The 21,821-nt window shown below is 34.0% G+C and overlaps 2 protein-coding genes across 2 annotated transcripts in view; both read right to left on the bottom strand.

Annotated features, from left to right (window-relative positions):
- The window catches only part of LOC126964544 (uncharacterized), a 58,816-nt gene that overhangs the window by 22,406 nt on the left and 14,589 nt on the right, over positions 1-21,821 (bottom strand). The window lies entirely within an intron of this gene.
- Positions 19,096-20,671, bottom strand: LOC126964558 (uncharacterized). Its single transcript, XM_050807753.1, has 3 exons — positions 20,567-20,671; positions 20,173-20,208; positions 19,096-20,058 (listed from the first exon to the last, which is right to left on the bottom strand). The coding sequence occupies exons 1-3, from the start codon at positions 20,627-20,629 to the stop codon at positions 19,285-19,287; spliced, it is 873 nt and encodes a 290-aa protein (XP_050663710.1). The 5' UTR covers positions 20,630-20,671; the 3' UTR covers positions 19,096-19,284.

Raw genomic sequence — 21,821 nt, 5'->3', positions numbered from 1 at the left:
AATTCGTCAAATACTATATGGTTCCCAAGTTATTCGGTTTCATACTTCTCTAACAGCTGTGTACAATAAAATTCCTAATTAGCTTCACATAAAGACTTATAACAACCTACATTAACAATAATATGATATTATAAATATTTATTAATTGCAGCTTATGTAAGTCAATAAGATTACAAAAACTATTTGAGCCGAGCCTACTGCGTTCCAATTTTAAAACAAGTATTTTTAATTCTAATAGTTTTAATTATTTATTTTGACAAGATAGGGTTGCCTTTTACATCAATTATACGTTTGGATACATTGTGACAGCAGCGAAAACGTCAAAAAAAATTGAGAATGATATACGAGCGTATCTGATGTTAAGTGATCACCCACTCTCTTGCAACACCAAAGGGATCGCAGGAGCGTTGCCAGCATTTTAGAAAGAAGTATGTGCTTTTTCTGGAATGAGTGGTGGGGAAGATATTGTGATTAGTGGGGTGTCGTGTGAATTCGGAATTCCGCGGCAGGAATAAGGTCAAAAGCTCTTCGGAACCTTCTCCCTGTCATAAATGCGGCAGTAGAAGGTACCGTGTACAAAAAGTCATCGGAATACATAATATTATTTAATGTTAAAGTGTAATACTTATTAAATTATAAAAGAAAAAGGAAACAACTTAAAACAGCATACAAGTACAAGTATTAATTATGTTAAAAAAAACACTACAAAAGCATAAACATTTAGGTGCTAACACATTATATGAACAACATTTCAAACTTAATAATTTACGAATACCCTCAATATTAACACTAAAAGTTGCTTTTTATACAGAGTGATTATTTTATCAACTAACAATATAACACTAACGACGAGGAGGGTGAAAAATGAATATTTTATTTCTATATGAATTAAAACATTAAGTAATTGTGTTTTGACAGAAAAGTTTAATTTAAATTTCAAATTTTTTACTGTCAGATCCTGCTTTACGAAGTTGGGCAGTTCATTGTACTCGTAAGTCTCAAAGTGACGAGCGTAATCGCTGAGCAGCTCAGAATATTGGATTTCCAAAAACCAGTAAGTATTTCTGCCCTTATGAATACGAAGTAGCCTTAAAGCAGATGTGCATAAAGTTTAAATTCGTAGAACTCAAATAAGCAAATCAGACGATTTAATTATACAATCTATAATATATTGACAGCAAACGTCATCGTATCGCATCGGAAATCAAATAAGTAAACATTATGTGGTGTTACGTAATAAAATTACAGAACACACGTGCCTAAAAGAACTTTCTAATACTATATTCGCTCTACGGTTTTATGGTCCTGAATCAATTTACACATGAATACAAATTGCTTTCGCTAATGTTAGGAATATAGTCTTAAAACTTCTTAAAAGTGTAACTTAAAATCAACGTTTCATTAATCTTATAAATCTAAGATCATTTACGGCCGTTCCCAATATACTATCGACAGATAGAGATACATTAGTACCTTTTACTGTCAGTAATTCGCTATCAATCGCTGACGCTGTCCCAATATACCCGATAAGTTCCTTCATTCCTTCTTATAATGGGACGCGTGAATTGCAATTTCCATACAAACTTCTATCAGCTGGTATGCTATACGTCATCCCATTGACAGACAGCGTGTACGGATAAGGTGAGTTACCGTCGATAAGTTTATTGGGACAGAAAAGTCAACGATAGTTACGATGTTTATCTCAAGTAGTCGATAGACTGAATATTGGGAACGGCCGTTATTCATCCGGATAGCTGTGAAAACGTCGAAAAAAATAGACTTTAGAACTAACCTCTATTTTGAGCAATTCACGCACACTAACACAAAGTGTCATACAAATCGCGAGTGTAAGACATAGATTGTCACGCACACTAAACTAATATTCCTGGCCTGTTTGTATTCCTTGTCTAAAAGCAAGACACTTGATCTTATAATATGTAGTAATGAACTGATAAGGATTAATATCGTATTCGTGTAAACAGCTTTTACATTAACGCTTTACAATTGCTAATTTTTTAAATTATTAACATGGATACAGTATGTTATCCTTAAGATATAGACGTATGTCATTACGAACTTTTCTGTAGAACTATATAAGATACACAATTCCACCATACATTATTTTGTTATATCCCAATGGATTTAGACAGCATTTTCATTAAAGTTCCCAGACGGCTTATTTTTTCCGACGCTTCCAAGTAATGTCAGTTAATGTATACAAAATTTATACAAAAACTAATCAAATTAATTACTAAAACCTTCTTCGATAACCACGCTATGCATTGGTAAAGTCGGAATGAAAATCGTGGAAGTAGTTATTGAATTTATTGCGAACAGACAGACAGACGCGGCGGCTGAGAGTTGAACAAAGCATACAAGGTTTTATGACGATACGTCACACGAACGGTTAGCTTAGTTGGGAGAGCACTGGCACGGAACGCCAGAGGTCGTGAGTTCGAGCATCGTTCATAAAATTTTGTTTTCAAATTTTATCTGTGTATTAATCCTAGAAGTGAGGGTTATCACTTTAAAAACATAACAAAACGGTTTGCACTTTTAATGCAGATTTAATACACATACTTATTTTTGAAACTGCGTTCAAAGCATGACTTCTGATTAACAATATACTACATGTTTGTGTTTGTATATGTTTTATCGCCCAGTAAAGATAGAATACAAATTATAACTATTAAATAAGAATGCGAAATTCGAATCACATCATAGACAAGTTGCGTACGGAATACGGAATACACGACTTTCCATATTCAAGTTTTAGCTACGAGTCAAAAGCCTTTGAAGAAGTATTCACGTGAAATCATACATCCTGACGTGTTTAGTTACGGAAAGTTACCTTAAAAGGATATAACCGTGGACTACTGTTGCGGTCACTTTCACCCACGCGAGCCACGATATGAGGTCAAAACATTGTAGATTTACGTAAATCACCACATGGCACACTTTACGTTTGTAGGACCCAGATTTGTATCAAGCAAGATACGTAAGAACTACTTTTATTTGAGATCATTACAGAATACACACTAAGTAATATTAATTGCTAATCGTGTATTAAACAAAGGATAGTGACAGTTTATTCAAAGGCAAAGTAAATTTTTTTTTTATGATAATAAGGGACGAGACGAGCAGGACGTTCAGCTGATGTTAATTGATACGTCTTGCCTATCACAATGCAGTGCTGCTCAGGATTCCCGAAGAACCCAAAAATTCTGAGCGGCACTACAATTGCGCTCGTCACCTTTAGACATAAGATGCTAAGTCTCATTTGCCCAGTAATTTCACTAGCAAGGGCGCCCTTTAGCCCGAAACACTACAGAAATAGGCGCCGTTGATTAGATCAATCGATCATTGATCATGGCCGCCGAAGATTATTATAACACTTACTATACTTACACTTATCGAGTTACGGTTAATAATAATATAATAATCAACCTAAATGAAAACTCCTTATAAAGCCGTAAACAAACAAAATTCCATTCAATCTAATTGCCAAACGATATCTGCTGCTTGCTCATGCACAATTAAATATGTAATATTGACACACTTTTTACACAAATTATCTTGCCCCAAGTTAAGCATATATAGCCTGTGTTATGGGTTACAAGACAACGATATATTTAATACAATATACTTACTTAAACATACATAAATTCATATAAACATACATAAATACATTTAAACATCCATGACTCGGAAACAAACATCCTTATTCATCACATAAATGCTTGCACCTACCGGGATTCGAACCCGGGACCTCTAGCTTAGTAGGTAGGATCACTAACCACTCGGCTATACAGGTCGTCGATATATATCCGCATTAATTGTCTGGCAACACACAATGTTGCTGCAAAAGCGAACACTTTTCACCTCATAATTTTAATGGATTATGTGTCAATTGAGGTTTGGAAATATGCAAAATCAGCGTTACAAATAACGTAACAGTTACAGAAACATTAATATGCGAAACTTGTGGCGTGTGGAATATAAATAGCATAACATGCTTTAACTCTTAGATCATTTATATCGTCTAGATAGACTAGACAGCTGTGAAAACGTCGAAAAAAATAGACTTTCGAACTATCCTCTATTTTGAGCAATTCACGCACACTGACACAAAGTGTCGTACAAATCGCAAGTGTAATACGTAGCTTGTCACGCACACTAAAGTATTAGTCGTGGCCTATTTTTATCGGTTGTCTGTCAGAGACTCTATCTAGACTTACAAATTATCTAAGAGTTATCGAAAACGAGTTTTTATGTAATACTAATAAATTTTAATAAAAAAAAAATTAACAAAAAAACAACCGACTTCAAAAACACTATTCCAAAACAAAAGATATAATGTGCACTAAAAAATATCAAATAATTGCGTATTTTATACAATCTAATTAATTAATCTAATTCTAGTTACGATTATTGTTATTTTTGGAATCGGTCTCCTTCCGCCGCGAGCCGCTCTCGCCTCTCGCCTCCTCACGACTCAAGCACATCTCACCTATAGCTATGTATACAGTAACAAACCTATCTTGGATAACATCGACTCCAAAAATATTTTGTGAAGTCGGTTAAAAAGCAATTCGTGCGAAATTATTCCCTAACCATTGCAAAATATTCAAAAATGCACAATGTTATTGTTCAAGATTTCACTTCTGCTGGCACTCCCGGAGTGCAAACCATTTTTTTTTATTTACACTTTAATATTTTTTAGATTTTTTAATTTAAATTTTTAGGAGAACATTATAGCGACGAATTGAAGCAATAAATGATATATTTTCTGTAGTAATATTGACATTTTTAACACAAATTATCTTGCCCCAAGTTAAGCATTTATAGCCTGTGTTATGGGTTACAAGACAATGATATATTTAATACAATATACTTACTTAAACATACATAAATTCTTATAAACATACATATAAACATACATTTAAACATCCATGACTCGGAAACAAACATCCATATTCATCATATAAATGCTTGCACCTACCGGGATTCGAACCCGGGACCTCTATTATTATGCATTATTTATTATGCTGTCTCAACTAATTAGATTTAAACAAATATTTCTAAAGTTTTAATATGCAATTGTTTTAGTATTATTCTCTTACGCATTTCCTCCATTAGATAATCTTAATGAGGTGACGTAATTATATACATGTGACATAACACATGGCAGCAAAACCGCCCATGTAATTGTATCTGGCAATCTGTTTCCATAATCAGTTAGCATGAGATCAGGGCATATCGGTTGTCAGTCAATACGTTGTTCTGCACCATTTGTTGTTCGACAAACTTTGTTTTAGCGATTAGATACAGTGTGTATATGTATCGAAATATTTATAACACGAAACGAAACGCCTACGTTTTCTATTGTGTACCTTTTCGTTGTAAGTTATGTTGGAATTTAATTTTCTAATCTGGTATACTTTTTATAGATTCTTAATGTCAGTTTTGACAGATTAGTATACTGACGTATACTTCTTTTACCCGCCATCTAGGACATCAGTTTTTTTTTATGAAATAAGGAACGAGACAAGCAGTACGTTGAGCTAATGTTAATTGATACGCTCTGCCCATTACAATGCGGTGCCGCTCAGGATTCTTGAAAAAAACCCAAAAAATTTTAACGGCAGAAATAGGCGCCGTTGTGATGCCCATAATCTAGCCGGCATCCTGTGCAAAGGAGCCTCCGACTGAAGAAAGATTATCAGTTCCTAGAGAGTCACTTTCGTTCTAGATTTCGGCGAGTCAACGTCTCCTGAGGATGCCTGGTGTAGAGGCGAAACAATTGTTTAAAGTAGGGTTTTCGCTGCCAATTAACGCGATTGTTCGGTCGGGGGTTTAATGTGGGCCGAGTTTTGGTGGAGGAATCGTATAAACCCTAGCTCTTAGCCATGCGGTTGGACTCTTCCGGTTCAAATGATGATGATGATGAATCATATACGAGCGTTTGTATAAAAAATATGATGGGTTGGCCGCTCTTAAGGCACGACAGCAGCGACCTTGAGCGATATGAGTTCACGGATTCCGGCCCGCCATCTATGTAACAAGGCCAATATTTTCAAAATTCTTGCGTGGAAAACAGTTTATATGCTTACAATCCTCGTTATTAATTACTAATCTGAATAAATATACCTACACAAAAAAGAACAAGTTCTAAGAATAACTTTTCTGACAGTTGTACTAAAAAAATGCGTCATGCCATGCCAAAAAACTTGATTAACTGCAAGGAAAAGTGGTAGTTCAAAGAGGCTCTCAACCTAGAAATGAAACTTAAGGATATGTGTAACAGGATTAAGTAGTGTTCGTAGCTCGAAATGCTAACTAAAAACACCTTGTTTGGGTGTTTTCTGCTTATTCTTGGCCTTAAAGTACAAATGGCCGGATTATTTTATATTTACCTCGAATGAAATCCACATAAACGAAGTCGTGAGCGGCTCCTCGATCTAAATGGAAATACAAAGTCAAGTTGATATGTAGTCACTTCTAAATTGCACTTTGCTTGTGCTTGAATGAACGTGGGCACTTTTGGCAAAGACCTCGTATTAATAATCCATTGTTAACGTAGCGTAGGCTATACTTATTACGCAGCAAACAAAGCAAGGTGAATAATATCCATCTATCTTCATCGTTATTTGACTTGTTACCTCATTACAATAAAATACACAATAGATACCTACAACCAAGTATATATAAACAATTCTTATAATGTGTTTCGCGATATAATCTTGTTTTTCACATTGTTTAAATTCGTACTTGTCTCTTTGGTGCTCCATGGGGGCAATGTGGGCAGCGCAGCACCGATCGTCGTGGAGAACTTGATAACTTGCCGATGATGATAGTTATGATGATATGATTAGCAATAAAAGATATTAATTGTGGTGTGGTGGCGTCCGCGTTAAATTATAAATTCAAGTGTGCACCTCGTTTTGCGCGGTCGAGAACCGTTAAAAACTTTAAATAAATGTACCCTGTGTTAACAAAAATTCAAGCTGATGACAATATTTATAATATTAGCATTAAATTGTACTGATCATAGTAAAATTTGTAGTATTTTTGGCATCACGTTCATATTGTATAGATAAATAATAAATGACCTAGACCGAAATGCAGTAACCACGGCCGACGATTCAATTAATACAGAGACGACAAATTGTTTTCAAGAACAAACTCATTCTGATGCGTTCATGATGGGTTTATTGTTTTCCTCATAATTTAGTGTGCTTACTTCTTCAATTAACAATTATTATGAGTTAACAATATGCTGTCTCACTACATTGTTAAAACTAACTAACTAAAGATAGTATATATTTATCTCTTAGGGATAACCCGCAATAACTATTTTTTATCGTTTACTTTTTACGTGAAATAATGGATTTTTTCGAAGCGATTTTAAGCAATACAGCATTAACCCTTATCCATTTTAGTACATTAAATACATACAGTACATTAAATCTGCATCAATTAGTTGACAATTACAACAAAGAATTTGTTATTGTTGATATTTTCCATCTATCCGAGAGCCAGTTTAAGTGCCAAATTAAAAAATACTGGATACTATTTGATTTATACATTCTTTTAAATACCTACTGAACATCATAAGTACTTTAGGCTAATATCATTGTAAATATAGCCATAATTTAGTGTACATTTGTGAAGATAATTATTTCTTTTATTTTCCTTTTTGTGTTTATTAATATGTTTGATTTTTATAAATTTAATTTACTAGCCATAATATTAAGAACATTGTTTATTTCTCTTTAGTTTCAATTAGTATTGCATAAACATTTCTTTTTGTACCTAACATTGAATACCTCAAAGTTTTTCATAATAAGATGTGGATAGCGTATCTGACTACAATTTTATTAGACTTATATGTTATTTCTTTATGTACCTACTTTGTAAGGTAGGTAGTTGTTTGCTTTTCCTAATAAAAAAAAAATAAAAAAATAACATTATGCATTTAAGATGCTCTATTTCATTCACTTGATTACAAATTGGAACCATCCAATTCTAACGTTCGCCAAAGTTGCGAGAAGTAATATGTAGTACTGACGATAAATCAAAGCTTATTATAGTAATATTAAGTTCTCAGTGAACAATGATTTAATGTCGATAGCTTAGATACTGGTAGATATTACGTAAAGGTGGTTTTGCAATCAGGTCAGTTTAACAAATACCATAGCTTCAGGTTTCTTATAAAATTAGTAGGTGTATCCTAATGGTCAGCGTGAGAGAAACTAACAGTGCGCAGAACATTATTACTAGGGTTGTCACTTGTAGCAATATTGTTTTTATATCCCTAGAACTATAAAATAATAAAATATTCATTATAACTGAAGTATTTTTAATTTTTAACACCATGCACAAAATGTAGGAAACAAATTTTTTTTTATTAATTACTGAATATTTTCTAGCAATCTAGTTACGATTATTGTTATTTTTGGAGTCAGTGTCAGCCAAGAGTGAGATGTGCTTGTGTCGCACGCGCGACGTGAGGAGGCGGGAGGACACCTATTAAAAATACCAATAACGTAACTAGAATTAGATTAATTTATTCGATGTTTTTATACTTGTTAGTGCATATTTTTCTATTGTTGTCGAATAGAGTTATTGAGGTCGGTTTTTTTTTGTTCAATTTAAAAAAAAAAACTAAAGTAAGTAACAACAACTTTGTCAACTTTGCCTATTGGTTATTCTATACCATATAAAAATAAATTGGAGGTTATAATAATATATTACTAAGAACATATAAATATTATAACTAAAATCAATTACTTTGTCACTCTGTCTATGCCGGCTAAACTTCCAGATGGCTAGACCTGAATGGATGGGACTCCTACTGGTAGATACCTAGATAGATATACAAAACTCATATATTATTACAACATAACTCAGGTTATGTTTATTTTAGAGAATGAATTTGATTTTTTTTAAATAACAAAACTCATGCGCACGAAATCCTACACAAGTATCAGATTGTCACCTAATCAAAATCATAGCTGGATTCGTAGATTAAGGATTGGTCTCCGCTGCGCTACCGTAGGTGTAGTCGCAGAGTGCGGCAACTAATACTACGCCCAAATGGGCGTACTTGAACTAGTCTCGAACAATGTGTGACGTTGACGTGCAACATGTTCTGTTAAACCTTGCTAATAATTGAAACTAAAATGCCGGGTTGCCTAATAAAACTTAGTAAAAATCATACTACAAGAAATAAGAAAGACACTGGGATCACATATCTTCAGTAAGTATTTTGTATTTTATTAATTTCAATGTAAAATAACACGAAGCGTTTGTTACAAAATTTGAAAGATGCCACGCACACAAGCATCTAATAAAAAAGCTATTGTTCTTAGGAAGTGCGGTATCTGGTTGGAGTGTAGCCGATACCAACCCTTAATCTAAGTCTGGATTGTTTAAAATCATTATTTTACTTTAAATGTAAATGGCATCGGTAACCTCAATTACTTTAGTTTTGAACAAACGTGATAAAATCGAAAGTATTACAGCCCTAAGGAGTGGGCCACGTATTACACAAGCTACAGGTTGGGTCGATAAGCTGCTCTACATTCACTCTTTGTCAGATATAACCTTCAAGAAGCCCAGTTGTCCGTAAATTGCAAATATTTTTAAACTTCACAAGTTGTTCAACTTACAATAATTTGATATTTTAAGGCGTAATTAATGAATCATATAAGGTATCTACTAGTCTTGCGGGTCGGTACTTTTCCTGTTATATTGTCCGGAAAAGCGATGGCTGGGTCCATGCGTGGATGCATCATCCTCCGCAAACAGTCTTTGTAGGTTGTGTTTTACTTACTTAAGGTAAAATATCATTTAAGTGTTTTGTTATATCACTTTGTAAAGATTGTATTTGAAATAATTTGTGAAATGATGCTGTAAATATTTATTTTAATGAGTGGCTATGAGTTTTGCCTCTCATTACAACACAAATTTTCCGGTGGTGGTAAATTGTAAAATGTATAACAAATAAATTCAAACGTGTAATTTCTCTGACCTTAACGATAAAATTTTGTCGAGTTTTAGTTTCTACTGTAAGGTTTCAATTATTTCCACATTGAATTAAATAGCCACAAGTTTTACACTCACTTCTGTTCTTAAAACTTTCAAACGATTTTGATGACAACCTTGTATATAATTATTTCATCGAACGAATATAGAGTTGATTTATTCTAATCGAAGATCATCCAGGTCATTGAACCATAATAGACCACGGTGTCAGAAGTGGTATCCACAATAACGCCTATAAAAGTGGTTGATATCTTAAAATATTACAAATAATTTGCATGTATCTGCTTATTTATTTGTAACGATTTAACCATTCAAATCATCATCTTGAAAATTTGCACATACGTTGTCAGGAGTACAAAAAAGGTATAGGAGGGTACTTTTCCCAAAAAATCTTTGAGGGGTCCCAAGAGACCGCGATTCAAATGTTAGGCCGGATCCACAAATAACGAATGACAGTGAAATAATACTTTGCAAAATTTTAAAGAATTTTGATTTATAGGTAAGGTCCAATGGCTCCGAGGAAAGTGCTCACAAATATTATTATTATCATTGTAATAATATCGGGATCGTTTCCAAAATTCTCAGAGGTGAGGAGATCAAATTTGGGAATATTTTGAAAACTAAATTGGCCATCGAGCAATACTATAACAACAACAAAATGGAAATCCAATATGGCCGCCTTGCAACCTTAGGTAATTTAAACGTCCAGATAAAGATTTTCACTACTAAGCAACGCATGACAACAGGCCAGGCTTATCACTTTAGTGTGCATGATACCTACGTCTAATTCTCACAATATTCACTCACTTTGTTTTAGGTTGCGTGCGTTGCTGAAAATAGAGGCTAACAGTTCGCCGCTAATTTTATCAAACGTATTCACAGCCGTCACAGTCTATCTAGGCGCATACAATTATTATTTATTATTACTATCTAAGCTTTCAGCACGATCGACGATGGTTTCGAAAGTGATTAAATCTGGAACTCTTATAGTATCTATCTGTCCGTCTGTCACGGTGTCATCTAATTCGAGGATAATCATCCAGTCCACCAGTGATATTGTAAAATTATTTTACTTCCTTTTCTTCTGCCGGGCGGACCGCAATTCTTAAACCTGACACCCTTTTTGAGAGTTGGCGATGGAGGGTTAGACGCGCAATAGGCGGCAAAAGAAGGAAATTGTATATTAACAGTATTATATCGGTCAAAAATTCATCTGTCTACCTATTGCGGTTCGTGTTTTGTAATTTGAATCAGAATACAATCTGACTGTCAGATAAACGGATTGACGAACAGATAGCGGATTATCAGTACGGGATCTAGTGATAATCTGATCTAATAATGGTAACCCATTGGTTATAAAACATTTCTTTTAATATTTGTTATTTCCAAAAAAAATCTGAATGTATTAGTTAAGTAAATCACGCGTAGGTTTTTTAAGTACCAGCGAAATCCTTACATCCGGTTCTCTGCCCTCGAGATGAATCAAGTTATACGGAAATGGAGCTTCAATGGTGACATTAGATCAAAAACAGATACTTAACCATCTTAAAAAGTAAATATAAAAATTGAAGTAAATAATTGAAATTTTCAAACAAACAACTAATAAATAAAGGAAATCATATTTTAATCACCCTGACATGGTCGCACAAGTAGACACGGTAATGTTTTCTATATGGTATGTTAATATCACGGTATCTTCATACAGAATACTGTACTGTAAGTATTTAACGATCAAAGAGATTATTTTTTCGGCTATTGATGAATGCCTCAATAATGTTTGTACAAAGTTACACCTGTTAACAAACCAAGAGCATACAGAATATTGTTTACAAATAGACATTTTGCTTATGATTGGTTTATTCGGACGTATAACGTTTCCCGCGTTTATTTGCAAGACATTGGGAAAATTTTGGAATTGTATTGACAATGTTGTCAGCAATATAGTCAACATTTGCGATATTCTTGGTTTATTCTCAGGTATAACTTTCATCATCATCATCAGCCGGAAAACGTCCACTGCTGGACAAAGGCCTCCCACAACAAACCAAAATTTCCACGACGATCGGTCCTGCGCTGCCCTCATACAACGTATTCCGGCGATCTTAACCAGATCGTCGGTCCATCTTGTGGGGCCAACACTGCGTCTTCCGGTACGTGGTCGCCATTCGAGGACTGTACTGCCCCAACGGCCATCTGTCCGTCGAACTATGTGCCCTGCCCACTGCCACTTCATTTTCGCAATCGTTTGGACTATGTCGGTTACTTTGGTTCTCCTACGGATCTCCTCATTTCTGATTCGATCTCGCACGGAAACTCCGAGCATAGACCTCTCTATTGCCCTCTGAGCGACCATGAGCTTTCTCATAAGGCCCATAGTTAGCGACCACGTCTGTGTACCGTAAGTCATCACTGGTATAACTTTATATCAAGTTTATTTGTAAGGCCGTAAATTTTTATGAATTCTCTATTGAGCAGAATTGACCAACTGAACGAATGAAAATGTCATAACTTAATATGAAATAATTGGACGGACATTGCAAAAGACGTATCCAAAGGTCTTCTAGATTACGAGAGCTATTGCCAAAAATCAATCGCTTTTTATCCGAATCCTATTCATGTATTGCACGCTTATTACAACTACTACTCAAAAATTAAGTAACAATTATGACCGTAACTATTATAACAAGAATGAATAGATTTATTTCATTGGATATTTAATGAGTTTATTATAGATGGAAATAGCTTGGTGTATATGGTGTTTGTTATATTAAATAGCAATGTTGTTTATAGTAAAATAATAGATAGTATAAAACTACCTAAAAAACCTATAAATATGTGGCACATACTAAGAAGAGTTATTAGTTTTTGGCCATTCTTTCGATTGGCATCATAAGAGTAGGGGTGTTTTTTTTTACATTTAAGTCAGTTCGATTCCCAGACGAGGCAAGTAATTTTTAGAAAATCTTTGAATGCAGAATTACTAACTTTCAAAAATAACATAAAGTCTTCTTTCAGTAAAATAGCCTATCTTCGATATTTAGGGTACTTTCCCTTCATGTCCCATAACTTTGGGACACCTGTATATATATATAAAATAAAACGATCGAATTGATAACCTCCTGTATTTGAAGTCGGTTAACTAGGACTCATCGAGCCCAAATTGTAGAAATATATTAAAGCTTCTTTAACAACGAAGTCTTACTGTGGTATCTATGGTAGTAGATTATATAGAGGATAATGATGCATTGTTCTTGTCTATGTTCTAGTCTATGTCAATATTAAACAGGCTAAGACGCTAGTATACTAAGTTTATGGGTCTGAGACATATTATACTTTAAAAAAAAAGTTTAACAAAAAAACAACCGACTTCACAAACACTATTCCAAAACAATGGCTATAATATGCACTAAAAAGTATAAAAATAATTGCGTATTTTTATACAATCTAATTCTAGTTACGATTATTGTAATTTTTGTAATCGATGTCCTTCCGCCGCGACCCGCTATCGCCTCTTACCTCCTCACGACTCAAGCACATCTCACCTATAACTATGTATGTAGTTACAAGCCTATCTTGGATGACACCGACTCCAAAAATTACAATGATCGTAACTAGAATTAGATTGTATAAAAATACCCAATAATTTTTATGCTTTTTATTGCATATTATATCTATTGTTTCGGAATAGTGTTCTTGAAGTCGGTTGTTTTTTTTTTGCTATCTTTTTTATTTTATGATTTTTAGTGAATTTGAACTACACTAACTAACAAATTGTCTAAATATGTGCAGATATACTAAATTTTTCAATGAAGCAATGAACGTTAGTGCTTAATTGAAGAGTTCCGTTACTTTGCCATGGATTCCGTAATCAGAACCTGACCAAACTCTCACCAAACTATCTTTGAAGTATATCCTTTCCAATAAAAAAAGAACTATCGAAATCGGTTGACGCGATATTGAGTTATTCGTAAATTTATCACCCAATTTGCTATACTTTTGTAAAGTAAATTTAAGAGTTATGATTTTTCTCATGGATGCCAATGTCAGATCTACACCAAATTACAATGGGTCTACACGGGAAGCACCAGCTTTCAAATAAAAAAAGTATTATCAAAATCGGTTCACCCAGTCGAAAGTTTTGAGGTAACAAACATTAAAAAAAATACCGGCGAATTGAGAACCTCCTCCTTTTTTGAAGTTGAAAAAAATTATAGTTATTTATTGACTCTTAATGATTAAAAATACTAATTCGAATAAATTTGAATGGGTTTTTAGGCTAACCAACAAATATTGTACTCGTTTCTACTATACAGGGTGCTAGCAGAAACAAATAGTTAGTCTAATTCTTTTTAACGATAATCTTATGCGAAGACGAAGAAAAGTAGTTGTACTAAAACATTTTAATAAATATCCATCCATATTTTCCGTCCAGCTTCTATTCAGCTTTTATCCGCGACTTCGTCCGCGTTGAAAAGTTACTTTCGGCAAATGTTTTTATTTTTTAGAATACTTTTCAAATAATTCACATACAAACTGCTCTTCTATGATACATCGCATATCCCTTGTCACTGTGGACAGTCTCTTTAATAGTATTTCCCTGTGAACTTTAATCTCCTATTTCATCAAGTAAGTCAAAGTTTCAAGTATGCTCGAACAAATATTTAAAAATTATTTCTTATCAAGTGCCTAAATACAAAGTTTCATGGTTATCTTAGACAGTGACAATCTCCATACAAACTGTCATCCCCTATTTCAACCCCTTTATTTTATTTAAGAATAAAACAATAAAAGGTAGCCCATGCCCTTTTTCAAGCTCTAACCTATCTCTGTACAAAATTTTATCAGAATGGGTTGGGTGGTTTAGGCGTGAAAGCGTAACAAACAAACTTACATTCAAATTTATAATATTACTAGGCGTTCCCGCCCGCTTCGCAGGGCGAATTTTAAAAGGAAAAAAAAATAAAATTTTATTCATCTTATTACAAATACAATAAAACAATAAGTAGTCATAGACCATTAAGGATAAATTTCGTATTGAATAGTGGTAGTTTCATATCGATACGATCAGTAGCTTAGGCGTGAGTGAGCCTATAACAATAACCATTTTTATAATATTATATATAGAAAAAAATAAGTATCCTTAAACCATCTAGGATAAATTTCGCATAGAATGGTGATAGTTCCATGTCGATACGATCACTGGTTAAGGCTTGAAAGAGTCTCAAACAAAGACCATTTTCATTATATATATGTGTAGATAGAAGATGGAAGGGATTATTTAATAGTTGGTTATAATACTTAAATATCTACTGAAAGGTGAACGAAGTAAGAGATGACAAGTGAATTTATGAAGCTCATAAAATTGATACAATGATTATGTAATTAAAATGTTATTGTCCGCTGTATGTGGGTAACAGTACGTCGAGGCTTTGTCCACTTTCACTCAAACCAATCGAATCGTTAAGTAACTCGGTATTGACCAACATTATCTAAGAACTAATAATATTAATCTTTTATATTTCATATAATCCAGTTGGGGCTGCTGCTTCGACTGCCGAAGACAGCAAGAGTAGCAAATATGTCGGTCTCAGTGAGTCTTTCATCTAAAGTAAACTTATAATGCCTACTACTCGGCTAAGTCGAGTTAGTAAGTCTTTTGTGGGACGATGTATATGCTTTTACAATAAATTATGCCAGAAAATGTTCAAAACAAAAGTGTTACGATATTCAAAAGAATTGTTAAAAAACGTTTGTGTGGTAAAGGTTACTATAACACAAATGACTTTATTAATGATACCACAGATTGGGAATGGAGCGACCACCCTCAGGCTATTAAATAATAAGTTTAATTGTACAATATTACTTTGTAAACATATTTTTTAGAAAAAAAATGTTCGCTGGGTTTTTTGCGCCCGTTCTTCTCAGGTCTGAGGCATTCGTTTAGGAATGGGTGGTAGTTTTTGACTTTCAATAAGTGATGTCACATGATGCATTTTGAATAAAAATATTTGAATTTAAATTTGTGCCATTTGGTGTCGAGACACATGGCCCGTGGGACCCAGAGCCGCGGAGAATGTACAAAGTACCGCGCTTCAATAAGGCCACTGGAAACCCAAGCGCTGGCAGCTATTTCGGCCAACGGATCAGCCTTGCTATCCAACGCGGAATTGCTGCCAGTATTCTTTGTACGCTTCCACGTAATGATAGTTTTAATTTTATGTAGTCATAGCATTGTAAATAATGTTATAAGATTTGTTTTGTTTAAATAAATAAATCCATTATCATATAAACTGTAAGGTGCTTTTCTAAAGAATCTAATCTAATGTTTTTTGTATTTCAAAGCAACTGTTTTTAATATATTTTTAAATATTTCTTAATTTATTTTAAAAAAGCCGTGTTTGAAGTAAGCTAAAGAATTCACATCGATATTGAGAGTTGATGACATTATTTGGTTATCCTCAACCGTCAAGCAGTCGGACACGATTTGTCGAAAGTCAAATTACAAGTTAAGTTAATTTAAGTTTACAGTGCCATCTACGTATTTATAATTAAGAAATCAAGTAAGATATATATCCTTTAATATCTAATCTTATCGACATACACATGAACGAAATTAATTGAATGCAATACCAAACTCAATAGTGGTGATCAAACTTGGCATTGAAACATAATAGTGTTTGTTTAATTTAATTGAATTGTTCAGAAACAAATATGGAATGCACATCGCATGCCGATCGTGGAACAATGTCACATAAATTAATCAAATTTAAGTTTATCGTTCAGTACAAACAAATATGTAGTTTTGTCCTATTAAACTTAATATTATAAATATAGGCATACACTGTGTTATTACAAAAAAAAAAATATGTGTTGAACATTTGTTTCAAAAAAGTTCTATTACAAATCTGTCTTTCTATTGTTAGCTTCAAAATTCTTGAGACATTTACTATCATATTTAAACACGTATCAAGTTGTGTCTAACGGCTATGGAAGATTTTTTTTTACATTAACTGGCTCTATGGAAGATTTAGATTATAATTATGATGACAGATAGATGACAGCTGACAAAAAATGCGTTCCGTTCCTATAATTGTTTCTTTACACTTGAGTAGGCATATGTTGTACTTAGCGACGTTTTAGCTAAAAACGAGCTAAACAATGTTTAGTAATAGAAAAAGATAAACTTCAATTTATGCGTCGTGATTGTTAGGTCACTGACGCTATTATAGTTAGGTCAGGGTCTAAGGAAGACGCGTCTAAGCCATGTTTAGATTAATTTTTTGTAGTAACACCGTAAATAATTAAACTTTTGATAAACGAGAGAGTCTCATATTTAAATTTAATGCTCATTTTAATAAATACCTTTAAGTCCCGTCCCACATGTGATGAATTCAGCGAAAAAAACTATGGAGTGAAAGAGAAGGAGTGTGTGTAGCGCGACGAGAGAAAGAGAAGGAAGACCATTCGTTTGACAGTATTGTGGTCATGGCTTTAAAACGCTTGAAATTAATATCTGGTTACATTATCTCTGGACCTGACGTCGATGACGTCACATCGTCCCTCTGTTACGGTGTGCATATACGGTGAGTATTACGGGAGGGGACTTAACGTTCCAGCGAGGTCCAGAGATAATGTGACGGTGTACTATAACGGGAGGGGACATTACGTTCCAGCAAGGACCTGAGATAATGTGGCCGTGTAGTATAACGGGAGGGGACTTCACGTTCCAGCGAGATCCTGAGATAATGTGGCCATGTAGTACAACGGAAGGGGATGTCACGTTCTAGCGAGATCCTGAGATAATGTGGCCATGTAGTACAACGGGAGGGGACTTCATGTTCCAGCGAGATCCTGAGATAATGTGGCCATGTAGTACAACGGGAGGGGACTTCATGTTCCAGCGAGATCCTGAGATAATGTGGCCATGTAGTATAACGGGAGGGGACTTCACGTTCCAGCGAGATCCTGAGATAATCTGGCCATGTGGTATAACGGGAGGGGACTTCACGTTCCATCGAGGTCCTGAGATAATGTGGCCATGTAGTTTAACTGAATTGACACATTATTACTTGATGGCGCAGATGTTGTACTTACCAAGAACCCCTCCAGCGGAAATATAGCTCATATTTCATAGAGTCAAAGCAAACTACAGTTTATTAGATAAATAAAAGTTTCTAACTGCTAATTTGATTCTAGGCTTTTATGATGTTAATAAATGATCGTATTCATTTTCACGTATTTTATTTTGAAGTACACACAATGGAAACCATCGAAGAGAAAGGTAGGAAGGTAGTAAAATCTATTGTTGGGATGATATTATATTATAACTTGCTGATCAACGCCATGCCATATGAATTACTAAAAATAAATCAAATATTTTTTTTTGTGGTACAAAAGTAGATTAAGACCGATAACCAGAACTACCAAAATATATACAAAAAAAACTAGATACTGTGCAAAGTCTTGGCCCAAGACAAAACATTTATTTTATTTAAAATACATATTACAATACATATTACGCATATGACATTTAATCTGATATATAAAATTCTCATGTCGCGGTGTTTGTAGTTAAACTCCTTCGAAATGGCTTGACCGATTCTCATGAAATTTAGAGTGCATATTGGGTAGGTCTGAGAATTCGACAACATCTATTTTTCATCCCCCTAAATGTTAAGGGTGGTCCACGCCAAATTTTTTTTTTAATTTTTTGATATTTTTATTTTAAATTTGTTTGATTATGAGTCAGCATAAAAAATACATACAACTTCAAATTTTCACCCATCTACGATCAACAGTTACTTTTGTATCGCGATTTTAATATCGGCAATACAACGTTTGCTGGCTCAGCTATTATAATATATTTTTATTCGTAGTTAACAATTTTTCTAACATTATCAAACTAGATAACACAATCTAGAGATTATTCCAAAGGATATTAACATATCGCATTAAAAATATTTACGACAATATTATAGAGGATCTCTTTAATCAAGAACATTAATAAACTCTTAAATAAGATTGTGGTCGAATAAAAATCTCTACGCAACTTAGAAATTTTAATTACGACTAAAATAATTTAACAAAGAATTAACATGCATTATATATATTAGTATTCACTCAGGTTTCTACAGAAATTTAAAATTATAGTTAACATTTACTGCAAAACAGGCAATGTTGTGAATAATTATATTAAAACTTTTGTACATTTTATTTATCTTTGAGATCACTGCTTTACGTACTTAGCCAATCTCGTTCATTATATACTGATTTTTTACCACTAGGATAGAGTTCTTTACATATCTGCTGCTGCTTTGCATAATAACATCGATATATACTACCACCAGGAGGATTATATGCCCTTCGAGTTTGAGAATAGTTACCAACATAACCGCACCAGCTACCCACGCATGTATACTTAAGAGTTACTAAATAAGTGCCTGTTTTAAGAAGAATTTTATCGTCGCTAATTATTGGTTCCTTTTGCTTGAGTCCCGATATATAAGGAACGTAACGGTTCAAATCGCAAGCGATGTTTCTTTCTTTACTTTCCTCGCAAAGGTATTCATCCTGTGATAGTACGTTATCTTCTAGTGGGCGGACAATATTTGCCGTATCAACTAGTTTGGCATGGCCTTGATTGTCACTGCCATTATTTCTATGGCAAATGTGGCCTCCGTCAGGATAAACCATGCAGTTAACTAAATAAAATTCTTTATCAGGTATATTGTTCTTCAAGAATAGTAATTTGTCAATATTTTTCATGAAATGGTATTTAAGTATCTGACAATTGTAATTTTCCAAATGTTCTTTTTGACAATATCTTAAACTATTGTCAGGATTTGTCAGTTGTGATACTGAATATAATTTTATAGGTTCGCATATAAGGTTTGAACAGTTATAAAATATAGCTGGTTGAGTATTAGGAATGTATGGTTCATTAATTGGTATTTTATTATTCACTATTGTCCGTCGACTTGGTGCAACCGATTTACAAATAGGAACGCCCTGCGAAATAATTAAATTAGTTTTCACATTCAATATAAGAAATTCTTATTTTAGTATTATGTTCACGTCGAATGCGTCTATTTTTGAATATACTAATTTTATGACAGATCTTACCTTATCAATGATGCAATAGACATCTTTACTGAAGAGCTGCAGGGAAATAAATAAGTACTCATTTAATTATAAAAAAAAAACAATATTGTTTAGAGTGAAGGGATTCGAGGATCTAAACGAGGAAATAAATATTTTGAAATTTTTATTTTAAACTAAAAGTATACCTACATGCCTGTAAGGAATTGGCCAAAATTACCAACCCGTCTTTCAAGGCATGTTTTGGGTAATGTTCGAGGTGTAGAAGTATCAGAAAGAGAAATGGAAGAGTTAATAGAAGAGAGAAAGAGTATATATAAAGTGTCTCTAACAACAACTGAGAGTTGCAAATACAAATTTTGTAATTGTAACAAAATCAGACTAATTAAAGATAGAAAGAAATATCGACTTGCCTTACCGAATTGACTGATACAAATAAAATATTCTGGGCAATAACTAAACTTATAAGAGACAGACCCATGACTATAAAATGTGTTATGTAATATGTATAATAAGTCCGCGCATGAGCAATAAAAAATTCCTATCCAACGGTTCGTTACTCTTTATAAATTAGTTTGTGCATTTGTAATATTTTTCAATTTGATTTGAATTTGAGTAAATATATGAAATATTTACAACTAGCCTAATCAATCCTGCCGCCGAATTCCACCTTCGTACGACACACCACAATTTAGGATATGAGCCCCACCATCTGGATGTGAGGCGGTCCTCCACAGTGCGATTATCAAGAAACTTTCTTCCACGTACTACAAAGCTGAGGAATGAGCTTCCTTGTGCAGTGTTTGCAGAACATGGGTGCCTTTAAAGAAAGCGCGTATACCTTGCGTAAAAGCCGCCATCGCAGGAGCAACACCAGAGAGCAAGAGAATTGGCGGCGGTGATCACTTAACACCAGGTACGCCCGTTTGTCCTCCTTTTTTATAAAAAAATCATAATTAGCGTTATTTTTAAGCACCTTTTTTGAATACAGTAAGTAATTCAAAATACTTTTATTTTATTTGAGCTCACAAACATTTTCTCATTTCCACTTTCATATTATTTGAATTTCATAATGAAATCCACAAGAATATGATCTACGCCGTGAGGGTGCGGTATGAGTATGAGTGAGAGCATTCAGCTGATGGTAATTGATACGCGCTGCCCATTACAATGCAGTGCCGCTCAAGATTATTGACAAACCCAAAAATTCTGAGCGGCACTACAACTGCGCTCGTCACCTTCTGATATAAGATGTCAAGTCTCATTTGCCCAGTAAAATTACTAGCTACGGCGCCCTTCAGACCGAAACACAGCAATGCTGACACATTACTGCTTCACGGCAGAAATAGGCGCCGTTGTGGTACCCATAAGCCTGCCGGCATCCTGTGCAAAGGAGCCTCCCACTGGTCAACTACCCGGTTGCCTTATCTCTGGACCTGACGTCGCTCGATGACGTCACATCGTCGCTTTGGTACGGTGTGCAAAACAAGTATCACTAGGATATTATTATTAATAAATAAACAACGATTTTTTTTATCTGTGTTATTGATTTATGAAAAGGTGTTGTGTTGTGATGTTGATTATTATAATTATAATGATGGAAAATCAATGAAAGAATCTGGGTAACTTAAAATATATTCAAAAAAGAATATTTTTTGACTGTTTCATTTATA

The sequence above is a fragment of the Leptidea sinapis genome, chromosome 5 (genome assembly GCF_905404315.1).
Source record: "Leptidea sinapis chromosome 5, ilLepSina1.1, whole genome shotgun sequence".
NCBI lineage: Eukaryota > Metazoa > Arthropoda > Insecta > Lepidoptera > Pieridae > Leptidea > Leptidea sinapis.
This window is presented reverse-complemented; position numbering and strand designations above follow the sequence as displayed.

Bases quoted from the DNA above. Each gene is read 5' to 3' on its own strand.
- LOC126964558 (XM_050807753.1), bottom strand. From the start codon at position 20,629: ATGGGTCTGTCTCTTATAAGTTTAGTTATTGCCCAGAATATTTTATTT. The intron at 20,209-20,566 runs GTAAGGCAAGTC...ATTTCCCTGCAG, and splicing joins TATTTGTATCAGTCAATTCG to CTCTTCAGTAAAGATGTCTA. The intron at 20,059-20,172 runs GTAAGATCTGTC...ATTATTTCGCAG, and splicing joins TCTATTGCATCATTGATAAG to GGCGTTCCTATTTGTAAATC.